Genomic DNA, 27,244 nt, shown 5'->3' with positions numbered 1-27,244 from the left:
CCTGCGAGCGCGCCGATTGGCCGCGCGCTTGGCTCGGCTCGGGAGGCCACGCCCACGTCCACATCCTGCGGCACAGAGCGCCATCTCGCTCTGGCGCGCGGCGGCGTGCGTCCGGTTCAGCAGGAGAGTGACTTTTTGTGCCAACCCCTCGTGTTGCATCGACGCTGGGACGCACACAGACACGCCGCGAAATGTCCTTTTGATGGAAATTTTGCCCCGCGTCAGGGCTTCCAGTGCACGTTATTGAATTAGGCTTATCATTTGATTTTGGCACAAGTAACCGGTCGGTGTGCTTTTATCGAGTTTCACGCAAATCCGCAACACCGCCGCATAAATACAATAACAGTCAGATCATCACCAGATAATAGGGTTCATTAAGGCAAAGAAGGGCACCATTTTTCAAGGACTCGCGCTCTCGGGATGGGGTTTGCGGGGTGTTTAGTGATAAATCTCCTCTGCCACACTCGCCAGTGACAGTGTCCATCGCAGTGATAGTGCCGAAGAACCTCTCTGAAACCCAAACGTCCACAGATCTCAAGTGCAGGTTTAAATGCTGTGCAAGTGAAGCTCTCGCTTTGATAACTGCTCGCGTGTCTGCAAGGCTCAGCCAATGGATTACTCGTATCTCAACCAGGCGGCCGCGTCCTTCGACTCCAGCTGCCTGCAGGGCGGCATGGATCCCACCGGACTGGCCAACATGCCGTGCGCCTACGGCGATCTCACGTCCTGCAGCCAGATGTCGCAGGCCGCCTATCGCTACACGGCGGCCGCCGCCTCGATGGCCAGATCCTACAATCCCGTGGGCAGCGCCGTGGGCCACGGCAGCGCGGCCATGGGCAGTCTCCACCACACCGGCGCCCCGGGAAGTCAGTGCGGCGTGATGAACGGCCGGAGTCACCATCAGGACATGCACAGAACTTCCATGTTTCCCGCTTCGATGAACCTCCAGAGTGAGTGTAATAAATCTCCCACTAGATATTTGACTCATCCTAAAAATGGTCTCAAGATTGTAAGACTAACAAATTTACTGAATTTACTCAATAAAGAGAAGGGTTAATTTGTCTTCTTAAGCACGGTTTTGCGTTGAAAAAGAATTACAGTGACTCCAAATCGAATAGGTGCCGCGAATTTCCACATAAAGCTAGAGGTTTGGATTTTTCCACAAATCTTCCCTCATTATTGAGTAATTACCATGCCAAGTTTCAAGACATTCGGCAAATCCTTAATACCTTTATATGATATAAAAGAAGAACCGAAGCAGTAATCAATCGTCCAATTAAAATAGGGCCACTTTGAATTCCTGCCATTTAAATATGTTTTGGGTTCTAAACGAAATTTAAATATATTTGGGATGTCTTTAATTTAATCAGGGTAATAACCAGAAGGACTTCTTATCCCAGAAAAAAGAGTTTTGAGCACAATTGAGCGCGGGAAAAGGTCGATTTTGCGGAAAAAGTGTCGCGAATAACTTTATCGACGAATTTTTGGGTGTTTAAGGCGAATTCCGCCATGTCTGCTTCTCAGATCCATTAAGAATGTCTTGAAACTTGGCATGGTAATTATTTATCAATGAGAAATGATTGGTGGAAAAATTCAGACGAAAATTCTGGTGGCACTATTTAATTTGGCGTCACTGTAAGAGCGAAAGGCAATAATTTATTCAGCAAAACTTTAAAAATCGTTAGCAAAACCCTTTCGTTGGAGCATTAAAAGGTACTCCGAATGATGAAAATGTTCCAAATTCATCTCAACTCATTGCTTTGACAGCATTCAATTCGATTCTCGATCATTTCACTTATTCATAGTCAAGAAATTGCACATTTGAGCGCACGCGAAGAAGTTTAAACTAATAGGCCCATCTTGTAAAAGTTAAGACAAAAGACAGATTTCCCCTGGATACGGCAGCCCTAATCGAATTAGGATGAGAGAGAGAGAGAGAGATTCCTTAATGCTGTCGGCTTGTGTGGCACTTCATGTGTAGATATTGCGATAAATCATTCAAAGGATAATTCCTTAATTGTGTTAAGTCAAATAATAGCGTGTTAGAGGATTGCATTATAAACTACAGTGGTTTCAAATTCACCACTAACAGCGTTAAGCCACAGGCTCTATGCATAATGAACGCGATGGCGGCAACAATAAGCACTAAATTCATCCCACGAGAGCCTCCCAGAGGCAAGTTCGACTCCACCGCAGAGATATTAGACTTTCTGCACCATTGAAGCTCAGAGGGTTGCCCCAGAGATAAGGAGGCGAACCCAGTAATGCATCAGAGAGATTCATGCATGCTGTTTAGAGACCGCAAGCCAACATGCTGAAGTGGGGAAAGTGTGGCTCCTAATGGCGTTTTCTCCTCCACCAACAGACGCCAAAACTGCCACTCAATTAATTGTGTCTATTCATGATCGTCTTTGCGAAAATGTAGATGAAATTTGTCCGACAGTGTTGCACTGTGACATGAATATTATTTTAGACACGTTTATGGAAAGAATATGTTGGACTTTTTTCACACTTGGACTGTTGCCAAGGAATGTTGGGAAATTTACGGGCTGAATTAGTGAGTGTGAGGGCAATATTGGATTCAAGACTCTGATATAAATGGTCTTTGTGTCGAGCAACTCGGTCAAAAGATGGGTGGAAGGATGGCTTAGAAAAAAATATTCTTCTAGAGTGGAAAAGTTTGATCATTATCTCAAATTGTTAAGTGATGATTAAGTTATAAGTCTATGATTTTCTTGGGATGAAAGCAGCTTTGAATCTTTCATTTGAATGAAGAATTTTCATTGAAAAGTAATGAATTTCTGTCAGAAGTTCTCACGATGCTCACAATTTCTGGTTTTATTCCCCACAAGGTTATTCTAAAGTATTCTATCTGAAAAAAGGACGGCAAGATTTGCAGGTGTAAAAGCAGTTCATAGCCATAAAGTTTACCTTAATATATTTCTTAACATGAGGGACATTATTTGGTTCGTGAAAAATATCATTTGACTAATTTAAATCGATCTCAAAACAGTGTTTTGTATATTTGTCTGAAAGGCCTTAATTTTTTGAATAAAATGAGTTTAAAATAGCTATTGAAACAGCAAAGACATTATGCGATTATAGGAAATCCTTTTAACATTTGATAATAAATCTCTTCTTAGAGCTCTTAGCGTGCTTTTCCATTAGATCAAGGTTGGGCGAGTCGTTCATTGTCGATTTAAGTTTAAAGGAAAATCCATAAATGGGTTGATGCTATTCGTCTGTCTGGAGCAGATTCACCCACATACAATCAAAACACGACGCCATTTCTTTGTTCCCTCGCCCGGAATCTTCACGGGTGTCTTGCTCAGTTGGGGGTCTTTTTTCCGTTGCTGAGGAAAATTGCGCGAGGGTGGAAAGCGCTCTGCCATCTCTGTCGCACTGCGGCGCAGAGTCTGAAGCACATGCCATTCGGGTTTTGTGCGTAAGTGAGACGAACAATGCCTGGACTTATTGATCCTGGGACATGGGATGAATCCTGCGAGGGGGGGAGGGAGTTTGATTTTCCTCCTCGCTCACTTTCACTCGCCATTTTGGCGCTCTTTTTCCCTCCTGCACACGCCAGGGCGCGCGTCTGGGGTGGGCTTATGTACAGCGGGGGTGGCTGGGGAGAGGCGCACACAGCCGAGATAAATGGGTGAGCAACAAACAGAGGCATCTGTTACTCGGCGTTTTGTTTTCCTTTCAATTGGAAAGTTTAATCACAGTAAAAATGTGCAGCTCTTCCCGCTTCGCACTCCGGAGAGAGAGAGAGAAAAAAAGGTGGAGGAGCGCACATCTCATGTGCCGAGAATCATTTGGTGGAGCGCGCGACAGATAATTTATGATGCCTGTGGAGGAATTTATTGGAAAAGTAACTCCACGGCGTCACGGGGGCCGCGGGGGCGCCGCGGGGAAAAGAAGTTCATCCAATTATGATAATTGTGAGCGCCACTTTTGGCCTCCGCTGAATTTCTCTCTCGTCTCACTGAAATATTCAGCAATTTTTCCAATTTCTCATCCGCATGCCGTGCGTGTGTGTGTCACCCTTCTGCAGCTGGCATCTCCTACAAAGTCTACCCTGGCCACGATTCCGTGCTGACGGAGAAGCGGAAGCAGAGACGGATCCGGACCACATTCACATCGGCGCAGCTCAAGGAGCTCGAGAGGGCCTTCCAGGAGACCCACTATCCTGACATCTACACACGCGAGGAGATCGCCATGAAGATTGACCTCACCGAGGCGAGAGTTCAGGTAACCAACAATCATCCCCCCAGACAAATCACAATTTCACGCCCACCCACAAAATATTGCACCCTCGCGAGATTCACCAATTAACTCGCAGCCACTTTATGAGTCTGCGAGAATTTTGCACATTCCAAAAAGTGTTTTGCGGAGAACAATTTTCCTCCGTGAATTTATGGGCACAAAGTGCAGCGCGAGAATTGCTGAGCGCAACAATTACGCGAGCTGTATTGGAATAAATGGCGCGATGAGGTTTCCAGATTAAAATCCATACATAGCATGCATATTTCCTGTATGTGGCTTTCGGAGACTGATTTCCGGGCTTGTTTGGAGGGTGTTTTGAAGATTACAGAGAGATCGCTGCAGCCCTTGCGCTGTGTTATAGACGGGAAAATTGTATTGAGTGCAGATAAATCAGCTGAAGAGGCTGAAATTAGTGAAATGTGGAGCAATTTTGAAGTTACACAGAAGCAGATAAATCCATCTTGGCTTGACAGAGACATCTTAGTGTGGAATTAAATCAAGATTGAACTTTTGATTTGCAAAAGTCTTACAAAAAATAGAATATTTAACCAAAATTGAACTTCTTTCACCTCGTTTTTCACTTTCTTTCTTACAAATGCACTTAAATATCTTTCGAATCCATTCTTTGCAAAAGGGAGGTTTTTTTAAAGTGTATTTTTCACAATATTTCCTCATTTCAATCTTAATTTTTTGAGTGTTGCTCTAAAAAATACGAATTTTTACTGCCTCATCAATTTTATCTTCTATTTGAGAAGCACTGCAGCAAAAAGGCATCTGAATGACATTGACTGTCCCTAAGTTAATTTAGAAAATTGCCTGCAAAGTGTTAAATAATTAATATTGTCGATGGGAGAGTGATATAGTGGCTTAAAGACATGATAATTTTAGCATCATCGCGACAGATGTAGATAATGTCCTGTTCCGCTCTTCTTGTTCCGGATCCCGCGGTGACTGGCTTCCCTCCTGGCCGAACACCAGCCAAAACCACCCCTAAGCACTTGTCACAGAAACACTTGCTCAATTCAATTCGCCCTGCAGATATTTTCCCGAGGACTCTCGCGAGGGTTGACAAAGTTATGGCCTTTAGGGATTCGAGCATGGTTGTGTTTTAATGTGCGTGTAAATAGAGAGATATTAAAAACATTTAGCCCAGTCACTCCGTGTTTCTCAAGTGGATAGACACACACCAAAAGAGGGTGAGAGACTCACCCTCTGCGCCCCTGTCACAGAATATGCGTGTGAAAATTATGATTAATATTTTCGCATAATTTTCATTCAGTTGATTCTTTGGTGGAGTAAAACGATAAATAATTCAAAGTGCATGTGTTTCTCCCATAAATAATGGTTGGAAAAAAGCACACGATCCGGCACAGTTTTTGCTGGCGCGCGCGTCGCAGGCGGAGGAGCAGAAAAAAGGAAGCTGTGGAGGCGAAAAGCACTTGCCAGAGCTGCTCATTTGGACCATGGCTTCTGTCCCCAGAGCTTCTGTGAGGGAGACAAATCTCATGAGATTTCAATGCTGGCGAATTCAATAATTCCACCTCGGCGCCAATGCACAGGAGGACCGACGAATGGAAACATTTCAATTCACTCGCTAAAGTATTTATTCGCACCCACTCCTGTCCATCAAGAGCGTCTGACTTCGGTCGGTGCACATCGTTGGGGAATTGTCTCGGTGTCCGCTGTTACTTGGGGAGGTGCAATTTAATTGTTCGCTACCCGGAATTCCATGGATTTCCCATTGACACTTGATAGCTTGACCTATGCTCGGCACGATGCATATTGGAAGCACCAAGGGGGAGATAATACACCACTTCCTGGCACTTTCACAGCTTCTGTGCAGAATCTTCGACACTTCAGACACTTCTGAACGCCTTTAAAGCCTTTTTCCATCGTTTTTTTGGACTCCTTCAACTGTTTCTTTCACTCCTTTCTAAACTTCTAACAATCTAATCCAGGTTTTCCCGTCCCAAACATTCTTCAAATGCTTACATTTCAGATAGTAAGAAATGTTCTTAGTGTATTTGAAATTTTGCCCAAATTGTGAGGTTTTGAATTTGGCTTTAAAATCCTTCTAAACTCGGATATGAGTAAATATAGTGAATATCTCAATATTTCTACTAAATAATGAGGTCGATTTTGCCACTTTAACCCTCAAACTGTGGAAAAACTATGCAAAGAGATATTTTCCAGATTGAAAAAATATTTTTAAGATTATGAAACTGTTTAAAATCAATAACAAACCCTAGAAAAGTAAATAAATTGATTTTTCTATGCAAAATAAATTTAAAAATGCCTAAAAACAGAAGCTTTTACAATGCAAATATTATCTAATACTTCCTCAAAAAGCTGTACACCACTTCCGACTGTAATATTTATCCCTTGGGAAGTATATAAAAATGCTCATGAAGAAAGTACTGGAGATTCTGTGTTTGAGTGTGAATTTTGATCCAAAATTTAGCTCGATTTTTTCAATGCATTTTTTCAATGAATTCTCACTTTTTCATCCCTTCCAATAGAGCGTTAATAATTATCAATCCTGGCGTAATTGAGAGTCTTTAGTCAAAGGCATAATTCATCTCTTAATACCTCAAAAAGAAGATACTGAAAACCGAATTATTTCTGCTTTCTGGCGACATCATAACTCCACACCAAGACTAATTGCAAAACTGTGGAATTAAGACCAAAACACTCCCATTTCTCATCCCCAAATGGTCTTTGTAATGTAAACAATTACCCAAAAACCTATTTATATCAATTGAATTGTAAATATTTCATGCGAAATCCTCTTGGCGACGGCATTTCTCAAATATTCCCGAATACACGATGAACATTCCGCAGATTGATTGCCATGAACTGGCGTGACGCGCGGTGTATTGGGCTAATTGCAAGTGTGACACGGAATTTAGATAGTTGTTTGCCCGGAGAATTCAACACGACAGACCGTCAACTAACCCCTGAGTCGCAAGTGTGTTTATTTTCGCTTCGGCACCGCTGCGTTCACGCTGGGTGAAAGTGTTGAGCGTCCGAGGGGTGGAAGGGTGCGCCTTTGGAAACGATTGGGTGGGAATGAAAAGAGCGAATAGTTAACTAAATATTGATACAATGCAGAAGCCAAGAGTGGATGCTCGAGAAGAAGGGTGAGAGAGTGGATGATGAACAAGCCACCCTTCGGCGGTTGTGTGGAAAGATTTTCCAGCACAACTGTCGTGAGAGGCACTTGCCTGGAAAACAAGACCAAGTCAATAAATTGGCACAGAGCTGAAAGACCAACATTTATTTTACTCCTTATTCTCGCTCTCTCTCTCTCAGGAATCTTTTTGGGCAAAAGGCGTCACAATATGGACAAATAGTTTTTCGGGTTTTGGCGACCAGAAGAGAGAGAGAATCAAACAAAGAGAAACATGTGACGCACTTTTCGTCTTGAGTCACGCGCGCGGCAAAGGAGAAGGAGGAGAAGAAGAGCGAAAGTGTGTGAAAAAAAGTCCGTCAATTGAGAAAATCTATTCTTAGAGACACATAAAACACATTTGTGGACTTTTAATCCTATATTAATTGTCTGACTAGCGAGAGAGAGTGAAGAGAATTAGACTCAACAAGCCACAAAAATGAATCAGTGACGCTATTCTTAATACAAGAATATTGTCGCGAGAATTATGGGCGCCCACGCAGTGGGGAAGAAATCGCGCACATATACACTTTTATTCCCAACTGACACGAGCCTTTAAGAATCACCTTGTCAACAGATTCATGAGATTCCCCAGAGTTTTACATTGATGATGAGGAAAAATGACCATCCCCACGCACAACTCATGCTAGGCTATTTCTGTGTCTCTTCCACCATCAAGGTGTGGTTTCAGAATCGTCGAGCCAAATTTCGGAAACAGGAGAGAATAGCACAGCAAAAGGTCACATCGAACAATCCCAGCAGCGCCTCGGATGCATCGGTCAAGGCGGAGATCAAGGCGAATCCCGGGGGCGCCACAACACCCAAGGACCTCAAAGCAGGCTCGCCCATCTCCACAGTGTCCACCACGCCCAACTCCAACTCGTCATCGCATCAGTCCACCGACATCAAGCCCATTAATGGTAAGCCGACGATAAGCATACAATTTGCTTGCAATAGTTGCACAGCAATTACGTGCCAACCAACTGAAGAAGTCATGTTGTCTTGAGTTTTTCTTGTTTAACATGCAGCGTAATTGATTTGAAGATAAATATATATTAGATGGCGTCGTTGCAACATTACGGATTTAGTATTTCAATTCGTAAAAGCTATCAATTTGATGTTGAAACTTTACATTTTCATAGCTTATATTGACGGCCGCCTGGCGGCGCTAGTGTAAAGTACAAATGAACTGCAAACGAGAAGACGTTGTAAGGCGAAGTTTGGATTTATTAAATATGAATTTCAGCTGTTAAAAAGCCATTTTATTGTGACTATTTTTGAGCAACTGAAAAATACAAGATTTGCGCCCAGTTTCTGGTCATTTCCCTTCACATTTTACTAAAATACTATAATTATTTTCCTGAAAAATGGTTTAAGGATGTCCGGAAACACATAACCTCAATCTGGTGTATTGAAATCTGTACAAATGGCCAGAAAAAATACAATAAATCTTTCCTAATCAACCTAAAAACATAATTATTGTCTTTTTCCTTGATTTTCACGTGAATTTTCGGGCTTATCTTGTCTTTACGTGATGAAATATATGAATTTTAACTTCAGGAGTCAACATTTGCAACCTTTCAGATCTCGTAAAAGTTATGAATCGTAATCTTGCAACACCTTTTTTACGAATGATTATTATTTTTAACAGCTCACATTTACATTTCTTATGTGAAAAACTAGGTTTTTTCTTTATCTACATTATTTGTAGTGTTTTATGGATAAAAATCACATATCAGAAAATCCCTTCTTCCCACTTTTCCCCACAGAAATCCATAAGAAATCCAAGTGTGAGCAAATTTATGGCCTATCGTGCAGAAGCTCCATAACACAGGATGAAGAGAGAGAGAAAAGAAAACAATTCTCGACGTACTTTCATAAATCTCTCCACCACAACTGCATTAATTTGTGCGGACCTCAATCAAAAACAAATATGAAACTTCTACTGGAACTGCCAGGAGCGATAAATAATGGCAATCGAAGAAGAACAAAAAAAAAGTCTGTGGGGTGGTCATGAGGTGCTTTTGCGTGGGGGGTTGCAAAACTATAGTCCTATTTATCACTGGCAATTTCTCCACTTGGAGTTTCGTCCTCCCCTTCACTTTTATTTATAAATTGCTCATCATATTTCGATCTCCTGACAAATTCAATATTGTGTGATGCAGGATTTATAAATAAAATTCGTGTGCCACTAGTTGCAAGAGTTGAAAGAGACTCTCGTTTTTTCCGTCCTCTCTTCGCATTTTTCACATTCTCGCGCGCCAACGGAAAATGTGGGACTCTGGCGTGTTGTTTATTGAGCGATATTGCCTAAATAAGCTTGCAAGAGGGACTTTTTTTTGTGGCTGATTCACAAAGATTCACGAGACGATGAGGCGCGGCTTGAGAAGCTTTCTTCACGCTCTACACGCTGTTCTGCATGTCTTTTCCTCGTCCTTTTGAAGATTTCGCCTTGATAGCATCTGAGATGTGATTGTCTTGCTTCTTCTTGTCCTCACGTGTCTTTCTCTGTGTCTCCCTTAGGGAAAATCACAGATGATCTCACGTCCAACAACAACAAGTGGACAGGATCGTGCAACTCGCTGCTGCAGCACCATCAGCAGCAGCAACTGGGGAAGTCACCCACGACGGCGTCGAGTCTGGGAAGTGGCCTTCAGAACCATCATCACACGTCGCACCATCACGCGGCCGTGGCCGCCGCGGCCCTGGCGTCGCCCTTCTCGTCCCTCCTGAGCGCCGGAGGGAGCGCCGGCTACCTGCTGGACCCTCTGGGCAGCCTGAACAAGTCCAGCACGGCCAATCACCTCTTCTAGGGCTGAGAACCGAGCCACAACCACCCCCCCCCCCGAAATGCAAGACAGAGTCTTCGTCCAGTCCCGCGGGAGCCAAGAAGTTATCACATGTGAATTTCAATGAGATACGAATGTCTTTTTTTTTTCGCCGAAGCGCAGAGAATCGAAGTGTGTATAGTCTACTGAACACATCTGTATACGGAAAATCATATATATACCATATATATTTAGGTGAGGGGAGGAGAGGTGACCAGAGAGTCCATATACGAGAGAAAGAAGTGGTATAAATTATTTTTGCCAATTTGTATAAAATATGGTTGTAAAAATAGCGAAGATTAGATGTTTTGTTGCCCTCCTCATCCAACATTTGCGTCGTAGATCACTGTTTTTTTTTTCATGCCACACACAACACTATAGAGAGATACTCAGTTTCTCCACTTAGTCGAAAGCAACAGATTTCAAATAAATTCCCCCAGAAAGTGTGAAAGTATATATTTTCTTTGGCCAACCACAAAAGACATCCATGTTAAGAGACACCCAATTAGGCAGTCAATGAGAGTCCGCCAAGGCTCCATGTTTTAATTGTAAATTATGCAATAAGTGAGAGAGAAAGAGCGTGAAAGGTGAGATAAGAATATTGTAGAATGTAATGAGAATGATGGTGGAAAATGAAGAGAAAAATCATAGTCATATTGAGGATTATTTCGTGAAATAAAAAAACAAAAAGCTTGAAAGGCAGAAAAGCACGATGAGAATTCCCTGGATTGTCCTCAGGATCAGGAGGTGCCGGGAGTGCCACTGGGAGTCCTCTGGGCTCTGGTGTGGGTGGTGTGCTCGTGGGGGCGGAGAGGGTGTCTCAAGCGCTGTATTGGCGCTAAATTTAAAATGAAAACTTCTCACTCAACTATGTACATATTTCCACGATGATTTTAGCAGTTGGGAATAGAAGTTTCTCTCCTTCGTGTGCACACACGAAGACACGGTGGCCAAGCGACTCCATGTACACACAGGAAAACGACATCCTCATCATACTGAACTGGTGGCACAGTGAGGAGCAAAATGTGCAGAAGTTTCACTCCAAGGGGGTGATAATACAGTCCAGAAGTGATGTACGGCTCAGCAGAGGTACTAAAGAAGTGGAAGTGTTGAAAAACCTACAATATTTCTTTCCTTCGTGCTTCTTTTTCCGATAAATCATCCAGATTCTCTGAATTTCCTTCGATTTTCACGCAAAAAACAAACGTAATAATCTTATTTCTAGGTTATGTAACGAATTAATGACAGATTTAGTGAATAATTCACATTCTAGCACATAAATTCTGCTAATTCTTGGCAGAATTAAGCATTTTCAAGCAATTTACAATGCTTTTATGTATAAGAAACACTTCAAATTGTGTTAAGATTAAACATAACCTCAAAAATAGTCATTTGGCCTTGGAAAATGTCCATTTAGATAATTTCCTGGACAATTTTGACTGTGAATCAGCAATGTTAGGATCATTGGCAAATTATAAGAGATGTTTTTGTGACCCAGAAAGCTTTCGAACGGAGCGTTTGAAGATTTTCTAGTGATATTTTTGAGGTTATGAAAAATTACCTTGAGAATTACCTTGCTGGCTTCAAATATCTCTCTCATCGTGCGTGATCATGTGGACATTCTGCGTCGCACTGTTCGTGACAAGGCGCCCTCACTTTGTGTGTGTGGTGTCGGTTGAAAAATATTCATTCCCGAATATTCGACGTCGTTTGGATTTCACACGTTTGGAGTCTATAAAAGCATATAGCGAACGAAACTTGAGGATCAGTTAGTGTTCTCTATCCAATCGGGGTACAACCTCAGCGGAGGAGTGAAGCGTCTGAGACAAGAGAGTTTTCCTTTTCGCCACAAACACAACAAAGCCAATCCCACCCACAATGTCTCTTGAGCGTCAAGTGCGAGCCAAGGTAAGTTTATTTTCCTAATTGCCTCGGCCCACCTGCTCGTCCATCTCCACTCGGTGGGTGGGCGACCGGGGGGAGGAGAGCTACCATTAGTGCAGTTTCAAGACAGATAAACAAAGTGAGGCAATGCCAAGTAACGATCTTCTATCTTCTCTTCACGCGCTGATTGATAGATCGCGGGAAAGCGCGATGCCACGAAGGACAAGGAGGCGCAGGAGTGGATTGAGACTCTCTTGGGGGCGAAATTCCCCGCTGGCAGTCTGTACGAGGATGTCCTGAAGGACGGCACAGTCCTGTGTCGCCTGATGAACAAACTCCAGCCCAACTCTGTGCCCAAGATCAACGAGAGCGGCGGCCAGTTCAAGATGATGGAGAACATCAACAACTTCCAGAAAGCCCTCAAAGATTACGGTGTACCTGATATCGATGTCTTCCAGACGGTGGATCTGTGGGAGAAGAAGGACATCTCTCAGGTCACCAACACCCTCTTCGCTCTCGGACGTGCCGTAAGTGTGACAATCGAGGTTTCTTTGTCTCTCTCTCTCTGGAGGACTCAGAGTTTGACTCTCTTTGCAGTGCTGGAAGCACGCCGAATTCGGCGGTCCCTACCTCGGCCCCAAGCCAGCCGATGAGTGCAAGCGCGACTTCACGGACGAGCAGCTGCGCGCCGGCGAGGGCATCGTTGGCCTCCAGGCCGGCCAGAACAAGGGAGCCTCGCAGGCTGGCCAGAACATTGGCGCCTCACGCAAGATTCTGCTTGGAAAGTAGAAACGACGATTCCTCATCAATTTCACATCGCAAAGGAATGCTTTTCATTGTATCTTTTCCAACGCACTTCGCAATGCCCACAACGCTATTTATAGATGGATACCATAAAGGAGATGATGTAAATCATTACTCTCGCCAAATGGGTAATAAATTATAATTATTATGTGAATTTTCTACGAAATAAATTGTGTATAGGAATTTTTTTTGGGGAGTCAAAACCGGAGGAAGAAGAAGTAAAAAGGAGAAAAAAGAAGAACTTGGGGAAGAAAAAATGTAAGAGAATGTAATCATTGTTTTATTTTGTTGTTTTTCTACCACCCAAAAACGAAGAATTAAATAAATTTTTCTTATTATAACCGATACAAAGTTTTGACGAAAGCCAGAAGGACTTTTTTTCGCAACATTTTTCACACAAACACACACACACACAGAAGAGTGGTGATGATGAAAATACATCATCGCAATGGTGGAGAAAACATGTGAAAAAATAAAATAACAATCTTTCTAATAATATCCAACTCATGTGCTAGAAAATTTATAGTGAATTTCTCAACAAAATGCCTCCACTATATACATGGCAGAAACTCCAAGAAGGCACAACTGTATTTAGCTAAATGGCCCCAAAATAGATCATCGCAGAGAGAGTTTTGTGGGTGGGCAAAGGAGGGAGAGAGAGAGAGGCAATCTTTTCATCTTCACACGGCGCAAGGATGCTTCGAACGGTGTGCCGTCCATAAAGCATCGCGCGCGCTCTCAAGGTGCCTCAGCGCTGAAGCTCGCGCTGAGCTTTTATGCCCGCGACGCTAAAAAAAGACACTGAGGTAATCTCCAATGGATCAACAATTTTCAGAATTTGCCTCCAAATACACCTCACAGCTCGCAGCTATTTTCACTGTGATGAAAGACCAATGATTTCTCGGCATTTTTCCCTCGTTCGCGCGCGCCAAAGGAAAACTCACAGCTCTTGGGTTGCTGAGGTGAGATCAAGGGGCAAATCACAAGGCGATTTTTGAGGAAACCTTTTTTTTTGTCTAATCAAATAATCAATTATTTGAGTAAAGTCACGAAAAAAAAAGATTATTTTCCAAGTAAAATTACAAAACAATCAAATTATGAATGAATTAAACAAAGAATGATTATTTTCCCAAGTAAAATTGAAAAATATTCTAATTTTGAATAATGAACAAATAATCAGAAATTGTGTGAAATAATCAAAATTTGAGTAATGATCACAAGAATTAAAAAAAAATGATTCAATAATCTTAAAGTTAATGGTCTCAACTGGCGAGTGATTTTCCCCTTGGGTGAGATGCAAACAGACACACAGATATCAGTGGATTTACTGCAAAAATATTACGGATATTTGGCTGGGAAATATTTATTATCTCATGAGGAAAACAGACAAAACGCACCACAGATTTACGAGTTGAGCGCGCAATTCTGGATTAGAAGAACCTGCCTTTTGCCATTCAATAAAGCTTTCAGCAGAAACTCAGTGAAAAATTGGAGAATCTGTTGAAGAATCCAAAATGTGAAGTGTTCTTGAAATTCAACGCTTTGGCAGAGAGAGAAAATTGAAGGTTAAACAATTTCGCATAAACATTGGGAAGGCTTAGCGGATGAATGCAAAGGAAAAGAAAAGTGTCAATGTTAGGGTGTCTCAGATTGCAGGAAATATATGCAATGGAATTGACGATGGAGTCTTGATTTTGGCTACATTTCAAGTCATAATCAATTTTTGGTAATTTTGTATATTGCATATAAAGTCACATAAAGTGTAATATTGATTGCCTGATCGTTAATATGCGATTTGTTAAACACTAATGAGCAATTCTAGAACCCGTTCGCCGTCTTGCAGTATTCTCTGCAAAAACCTAAAATTAAATTTTATAGTCTAAACTGGCATTAATTAATTATCTACAGGCGAAAATGTCCCAAACTAATCCGCCAAAACTTGTGAGTTATCCATAGAAAATTCATCGTTCACGAAGAGAGGCGAAATGTCGAGCGTAAAAAATTACATATCCATGAATTATAATTAATAATAATGGGTGGGAAGAGTGAGAATTTTCTCGCACAAACTCACGCGGAGGAGTATTAAAAATAAGAGTGTATTGATCTATTTTTGCAGACTATTCGCACGCTTATAGAAAACCGCGCGCGCGAGTGAGCAACATTTTTGACCATTCGAGAAAAGCGAAACATCCTCGCCTTCATGAAAATTCGTGAAATCATCGCACTGTGATTCACCAATGCCGAAATTACACATATTACACACAATTTATTAATTATGTGTACCAGAGCATTCAGTGAGATGTCTCGAGCCTGAATCTCTCAACTAATTGTCCCAAAATGTTATTTTTACCTCAACCGTCGCGATGTCCAACAATCAAACCACGACGAGGCAGATTTCAGGGAGTGTCTTTGGGTGCTTTCAACACCTTGATCTCTCTCCTGGCCGCCGGATTTTTCTTCCTGAGTGCGCGCCGGCTTCGCAAGTCAATGCCAACGATGAAATGGGAGATTTTTAATTGCTCAAACTCGCTCGCACGCCGCCAAAGAGCCAACAGACTATCAATAGTCATTCCTGTAGAGAAATTACATGAGGAACACCTTTGAACTTTGCTGCAAGGGGGAGATATTCTGGCCAAAAGTGGTGTACAGATCAGTATTTGGTCTAAAGCTTTGAATTTATCATTAGTTTTTCTCCAAGTCCGCATTTTTACATATTTTTCTAGGTTATGTGACTGATTTTAAGACTAAATAATATCTTTAAGTAGAAATTCTTGCGCCAAAATAGAAAAATCGTGATTTTAGGAAACAATGCTGGGAAGTGTTGAGGATTCTCCATACAAATTGTAGAAGTGTCAGGAAGTGGTGTACGGAATTCAGGCATAATATCTTCCCCTTGCTTTGCTACACTAAACGAATTGTCGCTCCGTTTGTAATTTTCTTCTGGATTTGAATGAATGCAAACGTGACGATTTCTGCAAATTTATTCCAACCAATTCCAAGGCACTCAATTATCTTGAGGTTTAATGTAAGCTTTGAGAAGCCCCAGAATGCTTATTGGGCACATTGCCCTTTACATTTCTTCGCCTCTTAACATCTTGAATGGCAAACAAATAAACTCTTTTCGTTTTATCGCACACTTTAGAGTGGTTTTTTAGTGAGTGCGAAGGTTGATCATCTCTTAGCCAGCACACTGCCAAGAGTCCTTCGCCTCGCAGCTCACTTGATCGTGTGTGTCTTGTTTGGAATTTGCGATAATTACTCTGCAATTAATTTTGGAGATGAATGAAAATTGAGAAAAATTCCATAGCAAAATTGAAGAGAGGCAAAAAAGGTCATATTGAAGTGGAAAATTTTTCGGGAAATGAGAAAAGATATTTTTGACGCCACTTTCTTTGTTGTGTGTGGCAAGAATGTTTTGGGATGAATGCGAAAAAAGGCATTTCTCACCGCATGAGCCAAAAGTGGCATTTCTGTGTGGGCACACGGCGAACCAATTTTGACTCATCCGCGCGACCCTAAAGCCACCTCTCTCGCTCACCGGCGGTGTTTTCCCGAGTGGGAGAGGAGAGCGCGTGCGACAGAGATGCGGAACGCCACCGGAGGAATGCCTCTCTACCTTTTTGTCTCTCCACTGCCCTTTCTCCAAGCACGCGAAGCGGCCGCGAGTGGCACACAGCGCGGCCTGGGGTCTTGTAGGGCGGACCCGCTCTAAGAGCGGGATGACGAGGTGCACGCCACACCGTTGGACATGGGGAGATGAAAGAGTGCGGCAGCATTCGCGAAGAGCGAGCACGAGTTGTTCCTGAATCATCACGACAAGAAAATATTAGGCGTGCCGTGTGCACCCCGCTTCATAGACTACCCAGCGCTCAGCCACCCTCCGACTCATTCGAATACAGTGATAGTCAGCGTCGACTACACAATCTCTTCATTCTACCTATTCCAAATTCACTGGAGACCGTGTGTTATCATTTCGTTTAAGTTCACATTACCTTTTTAATCGATTTCGAACCAGGTAAAGAACAACAGTTGAGTGCACCTAGAGCCTAGGGAGAGCTTTTGAGGAGAGTGCCAGGGATTCCAATTGTGACACAATTTATTTGCGGCATTGAAAGTGAAAATACTGAAAATCATTGAATTCCACCAAGATATGAAGCCCCGAGAGTGACTCTCAACCGATCATTTTGGCCTGAAATCCAATCCCGCGCGATTATCGTGAGCAATGGAGGCGCGCGCGGAGAAGAAGAAGAAGGAGAAAAAAAGTCCGGAGCGCTGGTAATCGAAGCCATAGTGACCTAATATGGACAGCCTAAAATAGCAAGAAATGCCTCGCTGGCACAACTCCAAAGAAAATATCCCACGCCTTCGGGGAAACTCTCAAAGCGCGCGGTCAAAGGAGTGAAACCACCACTGTTGAGAGTCACTCACACTGCCAGTGCATCTTTTCATGATTTTATGCTTCAAAGTTATTATTCAATTTGTCTCACATTTTGGGTATTTTTAGTTTATGATGTGCGGAGCCACACCTGAGCGGTGTTGGAGATTTTTGTCTCTAATTTTAGAGCGCGTGTCTAGGACGAATGCTTGGCACATTTCCTGACACACACAACACACTGAAGAAAAATCTCCCTCCTTTTGCAGATCCTCATCAGAGAAATCAAGATGCCTTTCAAGCCAGTTGAGAACCCAAAGTGCCCAAAGTGCGGAAAGTCAGTGTACGCCGCTGAGGAGCGTGTTGCCGGTGGATACAAATTCCACAAGACCTGCTTCAAATGTGGTAAGTGTTCGCTGGGGCGGCAGTTCCTTGACCTGTGCATGGCGCGCAACACTTGACGCAATTGCAAATTTCATTCTTGCAGGAATGTGCAACAAGGCTCTGGACTCAACAAACTGCACAGAACACGAAAAGGAGCTCTTCTGCAAGAATTGCCATGCCCGAAAGTACGGACCCAAGGGATACGGCTTCGGTGGCGGCGCCGGATGTCTCTCCATGGACACTGGATCCCATTTACAAACCGAGTAAGTTATGACGAAGATCTCTCGATTCCCCTCCCCACCACCGCCCACTTTGATAATTAACCCAAAGAGCGCATAAGATTGAGGATCTCTCATCTTAAATTGAGCGGTGACTCAGACGCCCCGAGGGCGAGTTGCAGAGATATCCTATTCCTCAGCCACACTGTGAGTGTGGGCGACACGCACGCGCGCGTGATACTAAATATAGGTTCTTTCTTGAGAAAGTGATCCTCTGAATTGCGAGGAGAGAGAGATAAAACATAATCAGAGCAATATTCCGGTGTTATAAGATATTTTATGACTTGACGAATAAGAGCGCATTAACACTATTTTTAAAACTCGCGTTTCTATTTTCGCAATGCCTCAACACTTTGGCATTCATAAAATTTTTCATCTCTCCGCAAAGAACGAACCGCATGGTTTAGAAAATCTTCTTCGCATGACTTTGTCACAGAAATCTGCATTTCAGACAAAAAAAAACCCATAAATAATGTCTCAATCTACCTTTTTATTCTCACATTTTTTTTTATCTTGAGTCGAATCATTGTACATATTATGTAATTAGCAATTAATTTTTGACAGATTGTGAAAATAAGCACACTTTCTTCATTTCCTGAAGAAGAAAAAGAAAAAAATGTGATAGTTTGTAAGACTTGGGGCCTTTCCTTATCCATTATCTCTCTTATTATTTGCGTTATTATTCACTTTTAAAATAAAAAAAAAAATCACATCGCAATTATGACATTCTGTTAATTCACAATTTAGCATTAAATCGTTTTTATTTTCTCTCTTATTAATTCAAATAAATGATCAAATTCAACACGTTTTCGGCCTAATTTGACTATTTTTCTTTCACCCTAACAACTTCCTCGGCTTTTCTCTCCTTCCTTATGGCTTTTTGTTTAGAGGACACAGATTTATCCGAAGATGAAAAAGCACCTTGACAGAGATAAGTGTTAACTGAAAGGCCCCTGAGAGGAGCATAAGATGTCAAAATAGTCTGAAAACGTGTTCTAAAGATCATAACTAAATATATCCTTTTTTGATTGTACATATAAGATGCAGATTTTTTTGGAAAAAAAAACAATTTTTTTTATCGACATTTTGTCAAAACATGGCAAATAATTCCTCTTCAGATAAATTGTTGAAATACAAGACATAGATTTTGTAAATATATTTAAAAAACATGACTTTTCAAGAGGAATTATTCTCCATTGAGTATATAAATATATTTTAGAATAATTATTAAATTATAAACTTGATATTAAATAGTTAAAAACCAAAAAAAACAAATGCATGACACGTTCCCTTTATTTGTTCTGCTGCAGCAACTAAATCTCTACCCAGTACTTATCTCTGGACCATAAAAACCGTCAATCATGAAGGCGTTTGCAACCCACGAAATCATGTAAAATGCAAAAAGATCATCAAAGTTGTCAACTCTTTGTCGGAACTATATTTTAAAAATCATGAAGAACAGATTATAACACGGAGTCCAGTAAATTTGTATATCAAAAGCAATTAACTTCATTTGTGTTCTTATTCTGAGATGTCTCGCATATTTTCTGTTTTTATTTTTCTTTAATTTAAATTTTTATCTTCTACCAGAGCAATTGCCAATGACAATTTTTCCCACTCTTTTCCATCCACTTTGTGTGTGTGAAAAGGTGGAAAAATTCATACAAAATTACCTTTTTTTTCTGTCATTTTCATTGTACAAATTTGAATTTAAAATAAATAAAAATATGAAATACACAAATATTTGAATATATAATTGTTGCCTTTCGAGATAATCTCAACTCAAATATCAAATTGGAATTTTTGCTAAAATGAAAAAGAAAAACATGGAAGAAAAAAAAACTTCAAATGAAAGGAAACATTTTTATTTTTTTACAAAAGAAAGAAGAAAAAAAAATGATATAGAAGTAAAATAATTGTAACGTAATGTTATAATATTTTGAGAAAATAAACACAATACAAAAAATAGAGAAACACTCTTTTATAAATAAAAAGAAGAAGACGAAGAAAGAAAGAAAAAATCCTCCTTTTCGCCCACTGACAAAGAGAGAGAGAGAGGCAAAAAGTTATTTGACGATAAAGATGGTAGAAAAAAAAAAATCTTGAGGTGAGAGATAAATTAAGGTGAATATTAAACAAAGAAAATTGTATTAAGAGAAATTGCTCGCATGGCTTCAAATCACGCAGAGGTATTTTGTGTCCTAATTGATAAAATCTAATCTTCTCCTGTCTTAAAGTCTCCTTTAAATTTCTCTAATTAACACATTTCATTGTATGAGCGGGATAAGGAAAGTAAGCCCTCAAAAAGTACTATAAAAGAAATTTTATTATTCATTTTTTTTCGCTGTTGTTCAGAACAAATCATTACTTTTTAACCAATTATCATATTTATCCACATCTTTTTTCTTATTTAGTATATTTTTTAGTATCATGCGATATATTTTCATTTTGGCTGTATAGAAATTTTTTGTTTTATTTTCTTTCTTTTTGAAAATAAAAAAAATGACACGTTTTAGCAGATGAAAAACATATATTGAGAGGGACTTCTACCTTCTCCCCGAGAAATCAAGATATTTCTTGCCTTTTTTTATTTCTTAATAATGAAATGTTTTCTCTTAATTCCATCTCTTATTCATATTTATTTTACTCTCTTAAAAAAAAAACAAACAAACAAATAATGTTCTCAATACACAAAATTAAACATGACGCTTTGCAGCTTTTTCACAGACTTTTTTTTCTTGTCCATGAATGTTTTTTTTTCTGGATGATTTTTGTTCGTTTTTTTTGTGATCATTACAACACACCATTTCTTTTCTATGTCGAGAAGAGACTCTTCTCTTGGCAGAGAGAGAGAGAGACGCTAGAGCCTGAAATCTCTGAAATCTCTCTCTGTGCTGTGTTTTTTCTTTACTTCTGTCTAATAAAAGAAAACCATCACGTTTTGAAGGAATTTTCAACACAATTGTTTACCAAATTCCTTCTTTTCCCCCCACCAATCAAGCCTCTTCTAATCCAAATTAGTTTTTGTGTGTGTTGAGATGTTTAAGAAGATCGTGAGACAACTAACGAGATCTTTCTACACCATCACCTATTTTTGGCCAACAGTGGCGCCCCAATAGAGATACGCAACGGCGCTTGCCTGGAGCCGCGAGTGATCGCCAGAGCCCCCGAGGGACACGGATGTCCCAGATGCGGCGGCTACGTCTACGCCGCCGAGCAGATGCTGGCGCGCGGAAAGGTAACTGCCACGCTTCCCAATGCACCCGATCACAACTCTAAGACACTCGAATCTTCCTCAGGGCTGGCACAAGGAGTGCTTCAAGTGCGGCAACTGTTCGAAGCGTCTCGATTCGGTGAACTGCTGTGAGGGTCCGGACAAAGACATCTACTGCAAAGTATGCTACGCCAAGAAGTTCGGCCCCAAGGGCTACGGCTACGGCCAAGGAGGCGGAGCCCTCCAGAGCGATTCTCTGGCCAATGGGTAAGTCCAACCAGATCAACTTCCGCAAAACTCGCATCTCAATCATCCTCTTTTGCAGAGAACTCGGACCCCGAACGACTGTCATTGACACTTCCGTGATCAAGGCGTCTCCTGGCCAAGGCTGTCCTCGCTGTGGAGGAGTCGGTGAGCTACAGTAGCGCAAATTGGCTTAAGACACTTATGAAATTTTTGACCAATATTTTTGGTGCTAAAAATTCGATATTTCTTTCAATTTTCGAGACATTTACCTTAAGAGAAGAAATGATTTAGGGCTTTTGTACAATTTCTTCATTTCTTCCACACAATAGTGGTTCAAATCCCGTTCACAGAATTTTTAATGAAGTGTAGAATAAGAGGAAAAGTTGATGGTTTAAGAAGAATCATGTTATCATTCAAATTACGGCATTTTGCTCGTTAGAAAGTGTGATTTTTAGTCAATTTCTTATTATAATGTTCAGAAAATCAGTAATTTTACTATTGATGAACTGCAGATTGGCCAATAGAATCCCAGACTAACAATTCCTCCCTTAGTTTTCGCTGCCGAACAGGTGCTGTCGAAGGGGCGCGAGTGGCATCGCAAGTGCTACAAGTGTCGCGACTGCACCAAGACACTCGACTCCATCATCGCTTGCGACGGTCCCGATCGCGATGTGTACTGCAAGACGTGCTACGGCAAGAAGTGGGGCCCCCATGGCTACGGATTCGCCAGTGGCGCTGGATTCTTGCAAACGGACGGACTCACGTGAGTTGTGCAATCGCAGCGCGCGCGTTTTCGCCAACATTTGACTGATTCTCTGGGTTTTATTTTGCAGTGAGCTGGAGATCTCTCAGAACAGACCCTACTACAATCCCGACACCACGTCCATCAAGGCTCCTGCTGGCCAGGGTTGCCCACGATGCGGCGGCATGGTGTTCGCGGCGGAGCAGCAGCTCGCCAAGGGCACAATGTGGCACAAGAAGTGCTTCAACTGCGCCGAATGCCATCGTCCGCTCGACTCGATGCTGGCTTGCGACGGACCCGATCGCGAGATCCACTGCAAGGCCTGCTACGGCAAGCTGTTCGGGCCCAAGGGCTTCGGCTACGGACACTCGCCCACCCTCGTGTCCACCAACGGTGAATCCACGATGGCCTAGTGAGTATCCTGCGCCTTTCTTAGTCTCCTTTTGCGCCAGCTTGTGGACCCAAAATCACTCGTTATCTCTTGTTGTTAGCTCGTTGGACGGCAACGTAACTAACCCAGACCGGTAAACTCAGGGGCAAGACGTTTCACAATTGTTGGTTTTTTTTCTTTTTGCTAAGTTGTTGTTTCTGATTCCCGATGAAAACTCCCAAGATCTTGAGTCTCTTGAGTGCTTTTTTTTTGTAGTTGAATTTATGTTACATTTTCGTACGATTCTGATGAGCAGACATCGCGCGCGACTCTAAATGCAATCTGGGCGGAGCAGTTTTGAGACTAACACTCTTGCGCTCTTCCCTTTTGCAGTCCGGAAGCCAGGCCCGTGACCGGTCCGAAGGCCGGAAAGGAGGGCGGCTGCCGAAGGTGTGGATTTGCCGTGTACGCAGCCGAACAGATGATCAGCAAGAACAGAATATGGCACAGGAGATGCTTCTCGTGCTGCGACTGTCGCAAGAGTCTCGACTCCACCAATCTCAACGACGGTCCCGATGGCGAAATCTACTGCCGAGGCTGCTACAATCGCAACTACGGCATCAAGGGTGTGGGATTCGGCCTGGGCGCCGGAGCTCTCACCATGACATAAGCGCAGAACCACCCGAGGAGCGCCACAAATCACCTCATTATGCTTCTAGAGATAGTCACCAATTTATACGTTTTAGCCCCTTCTGCCCAAAACACACACACGGAAGCAATGCTAAAGACTTTAGGTGTTCGACTAACATCCATATCATATCAACTGCCCATCACTTTCTCTTCTCTTTTCACCATTGACGCACAAGAAAACAAACGAACCTAAATCATCCCTTCAGCAGCTGAACTATCACTAAAACTTACTTTTGGAGAGAGGGAATCGAGCGAAAAATTAGGCTAACGCATTTTAATAAATCAAAATAATATTACTTCCTATACAAGGGCAACAATCTCTATATGTTTATTCTTTTGAATGTGACTTAATTGGATTATTATTCTTTTTTTCCTATTATTCACCTATTTATCCCCCCCCCCAGCCTTGTATAATTGATTAAATCTTGTATCCACCAATTTATTATACAAGAGAGTCTAGAGAATAATTGAATAAAGCAATGATTACATTACTTTGGCGTCTCTTGGACAAAGTTCAGCGCTTCTTGTACAAGCACGGCTTCAGGCTGAAGTTATCCAAGTGGCTGGAATTGCTGACATTGGCGCTCTTCTTGAAGGTCATGAAGTAGAAGTAGTTCTTCCGCAAATCCTTGTCCAGCATCTTGAAGCCGCACTTTTCCACACTCTTGATGAAGTCCTTCACTGACGAGAATCTCGACTGCACCTCGGCAATCTTCAGCACGCCGCCCATCTTGAGGACTCTGTTGGCCTCCAGGAGGAAGTCCTTGAGATTGGTGCCCATCAGCGACAGGCAGAAGACCACGACGTTCAGGGAGTTCCTCTTGAGCGGTGTGTTCGCCATGTCGCAGGCCAGCACGTCCGCATTGTTCGCCACCAAGTCCAGCGAGTAGACTTTGTTGGGCACAGACTTCGCCAGTCTCGCCTCTCCGCACCCAAAGTCCCCAATCACGTAGTCTTTGGGCATCTTCCGGACGGCCTTAATGAGCACATCGAGTGGATTCAGTGGCCACTGCTCGACTTGCTGCCTGTAACCCTCGTGATACACCTTGAAGGCCGTGGTGTCCTCCTCGAAGATCTTCAGCGCGTCCTTCCCTTGGCTGGTGTACAGCTGTTCGTTGATGAAGCGAAAGCGGGAACCCTTGAGACTCCCAATCAGCCTCTCTCGCAGTCCCACTTCAGCCTTTGGCGATTCCTCCTTGTGAAGCTTCACAAATCGCCCTGGCTCACTGCATGATGGTTCTGGAGAAGCTTCCGGAATGTGCTTCCTCTTCTTCTTACCCTTGGATGACTTGAGAGCCTTGGAAACTCTTCCATTCTTCACTTTGTTTACATTCTGGAATGGGAAATTCAATTATCATTTTTGATACTTTATTAGAAGTGCACAAGCACACCTTCTTGAAATTATAGTTCACCACTGTCTTGGGCTCACAATCCCACTCAGGACACTCAAATATCTTGGACATTCTGCCTGGGAGACAGTCAAGAAGATGAGCGTGGAAAGCGCTCTGTTTGTTTATAACCTCAAAATGGGCACGTGAAGTTTGTCAAGGCTACCAACTTTCCCTGGTGTGTACGCTTCAAGAGCATATGCTGCGAGCAAATGCGCATGCGCGACGCAGAGCGTCAAAATCAGCTGGTTTCGCCATTGTTTGTCTATCGCGAGAATATGTTTTGTGATCGATCCAAGAAGTGTCTTGGATACTTTTGTACAGATGGAATCCTTTTTTAGTGGCGTGCGGAATAGTTTAAGTGGTCGAGAGACTGCTATCAAGCAGTCATTGATAGCGTCTCTGTCGGAGAATGCGCGCGAGATTCAGTTTGAATATGCTGAAAACAATTGTGGTAAGTTTTTCACGTACGCCAAGCAGAAGAAGAGGAATTTCTGAACTCAAATCATTCTCTCTGAAATGGTGTTTGAAGAATTGCTGGAACTCACGGAGAGCACAAACTCCTTCTGCACAACAATCGAGGCGATTTTCCTGCATGGCATCAAGGGATCGTTCGTGAGGAAGACAATAAGTGTGATTGCCAATGAAATCAATAGACGACCTGAACCCAATTTCTGGCCAATTCTGCTGATCTTCACGCACAAGCAGTTCATCGATCAAATCCAGTCGCTGACGCAGGTGAACAAGGACATTGGCTACTGTCGCGCGTGGATCAGGCTGCTGATCAACGATGGCCTGCTGTCGTCACACCTCAAGACCATCCGGAATGACTCGTCCGCCCTCAATCCCTACTACAATCGGCACGCCCTGCTGAAGGACAGCGACCGACTGGAGGTGGCCGAGAGGATTCTCGAGGGTGTGGAGAGTTGCATCAGATTCCGCTTGCCATTCAACTCTAGCCTGCTGAACCAGTGGACAGATCAGCCACTGCAGATGGCCGGCATCTGGACGCCGCCGCTCAAATCCTATCCCATCGCATCTGGTGTGGACGTGGCCAGCTCTCTCGTCGACGATCCGCCGCCGCCGCCGCCGCCGTCGGACTCGACGCCGCAGCCGAAGCCACTGTCCATTGATCAGGTGTACGAGGATTCCATCTCCAACTCCATCTTCTCCACATCCCCAATGAATCATCCCAGAGCCGCTGACCTGACGGCCGACGAGAACTTCGACATACTCATGAGCAAAGTGTCCGACGGCGAGGAGGAGATTGTGGCGGAGCGCACGGCGCGGAAGACGTCCGGGAATGCTGTGGATCAGAAGGAGGGCTGGTCGTCGGTGGACAAGGAGCAGTCGCGCAATCTCAGCCGATCGCAGTCAATTGTCTCCACGCAATCCACATCCGCCGATCGGCAGAGCTTCAACACACTGCTGGAGAAGCACGCCGGCCGGACAACCTACGCCACGACCTTCGATCTGACCAACATCTGGGATCAGCTGGAAGCCCAGTACGCCGCGAATGCCAACCGGACGCCCACGGAGAAGACGCCGTCGCATGAGAGTGACGAGGATCTGAGCTTCGAGATGATCGATTCCCTGACGGAGAAGTTTGAGATTGAGGAACTCAAGAGCCTGATCAGTCAGACGTGCATTCTTGCCCGCGAGAAGGGCCTGGACAGGCAGGGCTTCATGTGCCAGGCCTGCTCCAGTCCCTTCGGCATCGGCATCACACCGCCACAGTAAGTTGCCCACATTTCCCTGTTTTCTTCCCGCTAATCCTCACTCACCCTTCGTCCAGGGCGTGCTCCTTCACTGGCCACTACTTCTGCGACACGTGCATGAGTCAGGATCTTCACGTGATTCCCGCGAAGGTGATTCACAACTGGGACTTTAGGCGCTTGCCAGTGAGTCAGAAGGTGTCCAAGTTCCTCTTTGAGTTCCAATTGCAGCCAATCATCGACATGAAGATCATCAATCCGGGCATTTACTCAGCAGTCAGCGAAATGGCTGAACTGCAATCGCTCAGGATTCAGCTGAACTTCATTCGAGCCTATCTCTTCACGTGCAATCGCGAGATAATGGACAAGTTCCAGGAGCAAGTGGTGGGCAAGACATACCTCTACGAGCACATCCATCGATACTCCATCGGCGATCTCACGCAGCAGGTGCCAAAGGGCAGCCTGAAGGTCCTCTTGCGGAAGGCAATCCAATTCGGCCAGGAGCACATCCTCAATTGCCGCCTGTGCAGCCAGAAGGGATTCATCTGTGAGGTGTGCAAGAGCCACAAAGTCCTCTATCCCTTCAACATTGACACCACATTCCGCGTAAGTTCTCTCTCCTCCTGACCAATTCTCTGTTTTTTACTCTTCATCCAGCGCACTTCTTCTTCCTCTCGTTTCCGCAGTGTGAAATCTGTGGAGCTGTTTTCCACGACAGCTGCCTGAATGCGCTGCAGCCGTGCCCGAAGTGCGACAGGAAGAAGAAAAGGGAGGACTTGCCGCTGCTGGACGCCCTGGAGTCCATCCGGGAAGACTAGACGCCATCGAAGACACCACGCTTGCTTGTGTTGAAAATAGATTTTACCGCTAAACACACTGAATTCACGGCAT

General features: G+C 43.2%; 5 protein-coding genes across 5 annotated transcripts; 4 read left to right on the top strand and 1 right to left on the bottom strand.

Annotated features, from left to right (window-relative positions):
* Positions 1–541: 541 nt before the first annotated feature.
* LOC132266016 (paired mesoderm homeobox protein 2B-like) lies at positions 542–11,008 on the top strand. The gene is made up of 4 exons (XM_059766840.1): positions 542–950; positions 4,058–4,254; positions 8,118–8,358; positions 9,962–11,008. The coding sequence occupies exons 1-4, from the start codon at positions 611–613 to the stop codon at positions 10,249–10,251; spliced, it is 1,068 nt and encodes a 355-aa protein (XP_059622823.1). The 5' UTR covers positions 542–610; the 3' UTR covers positions 10,252–11,008.
* Positions 11,009–12,008: 1,000 nt separating this feature from the next.
* LOC132255598 (muscle-specific protein 20) lies at positions 12,009–13,295 on the top strand. The gene is made up of 3 exons (XM_059751695.1): positions 12,009–12,174; positions 12,345–12,677; positions 12,748–13,295. The coding sequence occupies exons 1-3, from the start codon at positions 12,145–12,147 to the stop codon at positions 12,937–12,939; spliced, it is 555 nt and encodes a 184-aa protein (XP_059607678.1). The 5' UTR covers positions 12,009–12,144; the 3' UTR covers positions 12,940–13,295.
* A 3,494-nt stretch (positions 13,296–16,789) lies between these two features.
* LOC132256564 (muscle LIM protein Mlp84B) lies at positions 16,790–23,344 on the top strand. The gene is made up of 9 exons (XM_059753058.1): positions 16,790–16,969; positions 17,596–17,731; positions 17,814–17,973; positions 21,094–21,226; positions 21,288–21,469; positions 21,528–21,613; positions 22,001–22,211; positions 22,282–22,602; positions 22,954–23,344. Exons 2-9 carry the CDS (start codon positions 17,617–17,619, stop codon positions 23,228–23,230), a joined length of 1,485 nt encoding a protein of 494 aa, XP_059609041.1. The 5' UTR covers positions 16,790–16,969; positions 17,596–17,616; the 3' UTR covers positions 23,231–23,344.
* Positions 23,345–23,415: 71 nt separating this feature from the next.
* Positions 23,416–24,805, bottom strand: LOC132256561 (ribosomal RNA-processing protein 8). Its single transcript, XM_059753054.1, has 2 exons — positions 24,642–24,805; positions 23,416–24,583 (listed from the first exon to the last, which is right to left on the bottom strand). Exons 1-2 carry the CDS (start codon positions 24,711–24,713, stop codon positions 23,765–23,767), a joined length of 891 nt encoding a protein of 296 aa, XP_059609037.1. The 5' UTR covers positions 24,714–24,805; the 3' UTR covers positions 23,416–23,764.
* Positions 24,806–24,887: 82 nt separating this feature from the next.
* LOC132256560 (pleckstrin homology domain-containing family M member 1) lies at positions 24,888–27,234 on the top strand. The gene is made up of 4 exons (XM_059753053.1): positions 24,888–25,092; positions 25,171–26,374; positions 26,434–26,959; positions 27,040–27,234. Exons 1-4 carry the CDS (start codon positions 24,963–24,965, stop codon positions 27,169–27,171), a joined length of 1,992 nt encoding a protein of 663 aa, XP_059609036.1. The 5' UTR covers positions 24,888–24,962; the 3' UTR covers positions 27,172–27,234.
* Positions 27,235–27,244: the final 10 nt, after the last annotated feature.

Source organism: Phlebotomus argentipes, unplaced genomic scaffold, assembly GCF_947086385.1.
Source record: "Phlebotomus argentipes unplaced genomic scaffold, Phlebotomus argentipes genome assembly contig_5, whole genome shotgun sequence".
NCBI lineage: Eukaryota > Metazoa > Arthropoda > Insecta > Diptera > Psychodidae > Phlebotomus > Phlebotomus argentipes.
The sequence above is the reverse complement of the archived record's forward strand: the minus strand, read 5'-3'. Positions and strand labels throughout refer to the sequence as shown.

Bases quoted from the DNA above. Each gene is read 5' to 3' on its own strand.
- LOC132266016 (XM_059766840.1), top strand. From the start codon at position 611: ATGGATTACTCGTATCTCAACCAGGCGGCCGCGTCCTTCGACTCCAGC. The intron at 4,255-8,117 runs GTAACCAACAAT...TCCACCATCAAG, and splicing joins TCACCGAGGCGAGAGTTCAG to GTGTGGTTTCAGAATCGTCG. The intron at 8,359-9,961 runs GTAAGCCGACGA...TGTCTCCCTTAG, and splicing joins CGACATCAAGCCCATTAATG to GGAAAATCACAGATGATCTC.
- LOC132255598 (XM_059751695.1), top strand. From the start codon at position 12,145: ATGTCTCTTGAGCGTCAAGTGCGAGCCAAG. The intron at 12,175-12,344 runs GTAAGTTTATTT...GCTGATTGATAG, and splicing joins AGCGTCAAGTGCGAGCCAAG to ATCGCGGGAAAGCGCGATGC. The intron at 12,678-12,747 runs GTAAGTGTGACA...CTCTCTTTGCAG, and splicing joins TCTTCGCTCTCGGACGTGCC to TGCTGGAAGCACGCCGAATT.
- LOC132256564 (XM_059753058.1), top strand. From the start codon at position 17,617: ATGCCTTTCAAGCCAGTTGAGAACCCAAAGTGCCCAAAGTGCGGAAAG. The intron at 21,614-22,000 runs GTGAGCTACAGT...TTCCTCCCTTAG, and splicing joins TCCTCGCTGTGGAGGAGTCG to TTTTCGCTGCCGAACAGGTG. The intron at 22,212-22,281 runs GTGAGTTGTGCA...TTTATTTTGCAG, and splicing joins TTGCAAACGGACGGACTCAC to TGAGCTGGAGATCTCTCAGA.
- LOC132256561 (XM_059753054.1), bottom strand. From the start codon at position 24,713: ATGTCCAAGATATTTGAGTGTCCTGAGTGGGATTGTGAGCCCAAGACA. The intron at 24,584-24,641 runs GTGTGCTTGTGC...TTCCCATTCCAG, and splicing joins TGAACTATAATTTCAAGAAG to AATGTAAACAAAGTGAAGAA.
- LOC132256560 (XM_059753053.1), top strand. From the start codon at position 24,963: ATGGAATCCTTTTTTAGTGGCGTGCGGAATAGTTTAAGTGGTCGAGAG. The intron at 25,093-25,170 runs GTAAGTTTTTCA...TGGTGTTTGAAG, and splicing joins ATATGCTGAAAACAATTGTG to AATTGCTGGAACTCACGGAG. The intron at 26,375-26,433 runs GTAAGTTGCCCA...CCCTTCGTCCAG, and splicing joins ATCGGCATCACACCGCCACA to GGCGTGCTCCTTCACTGGCC.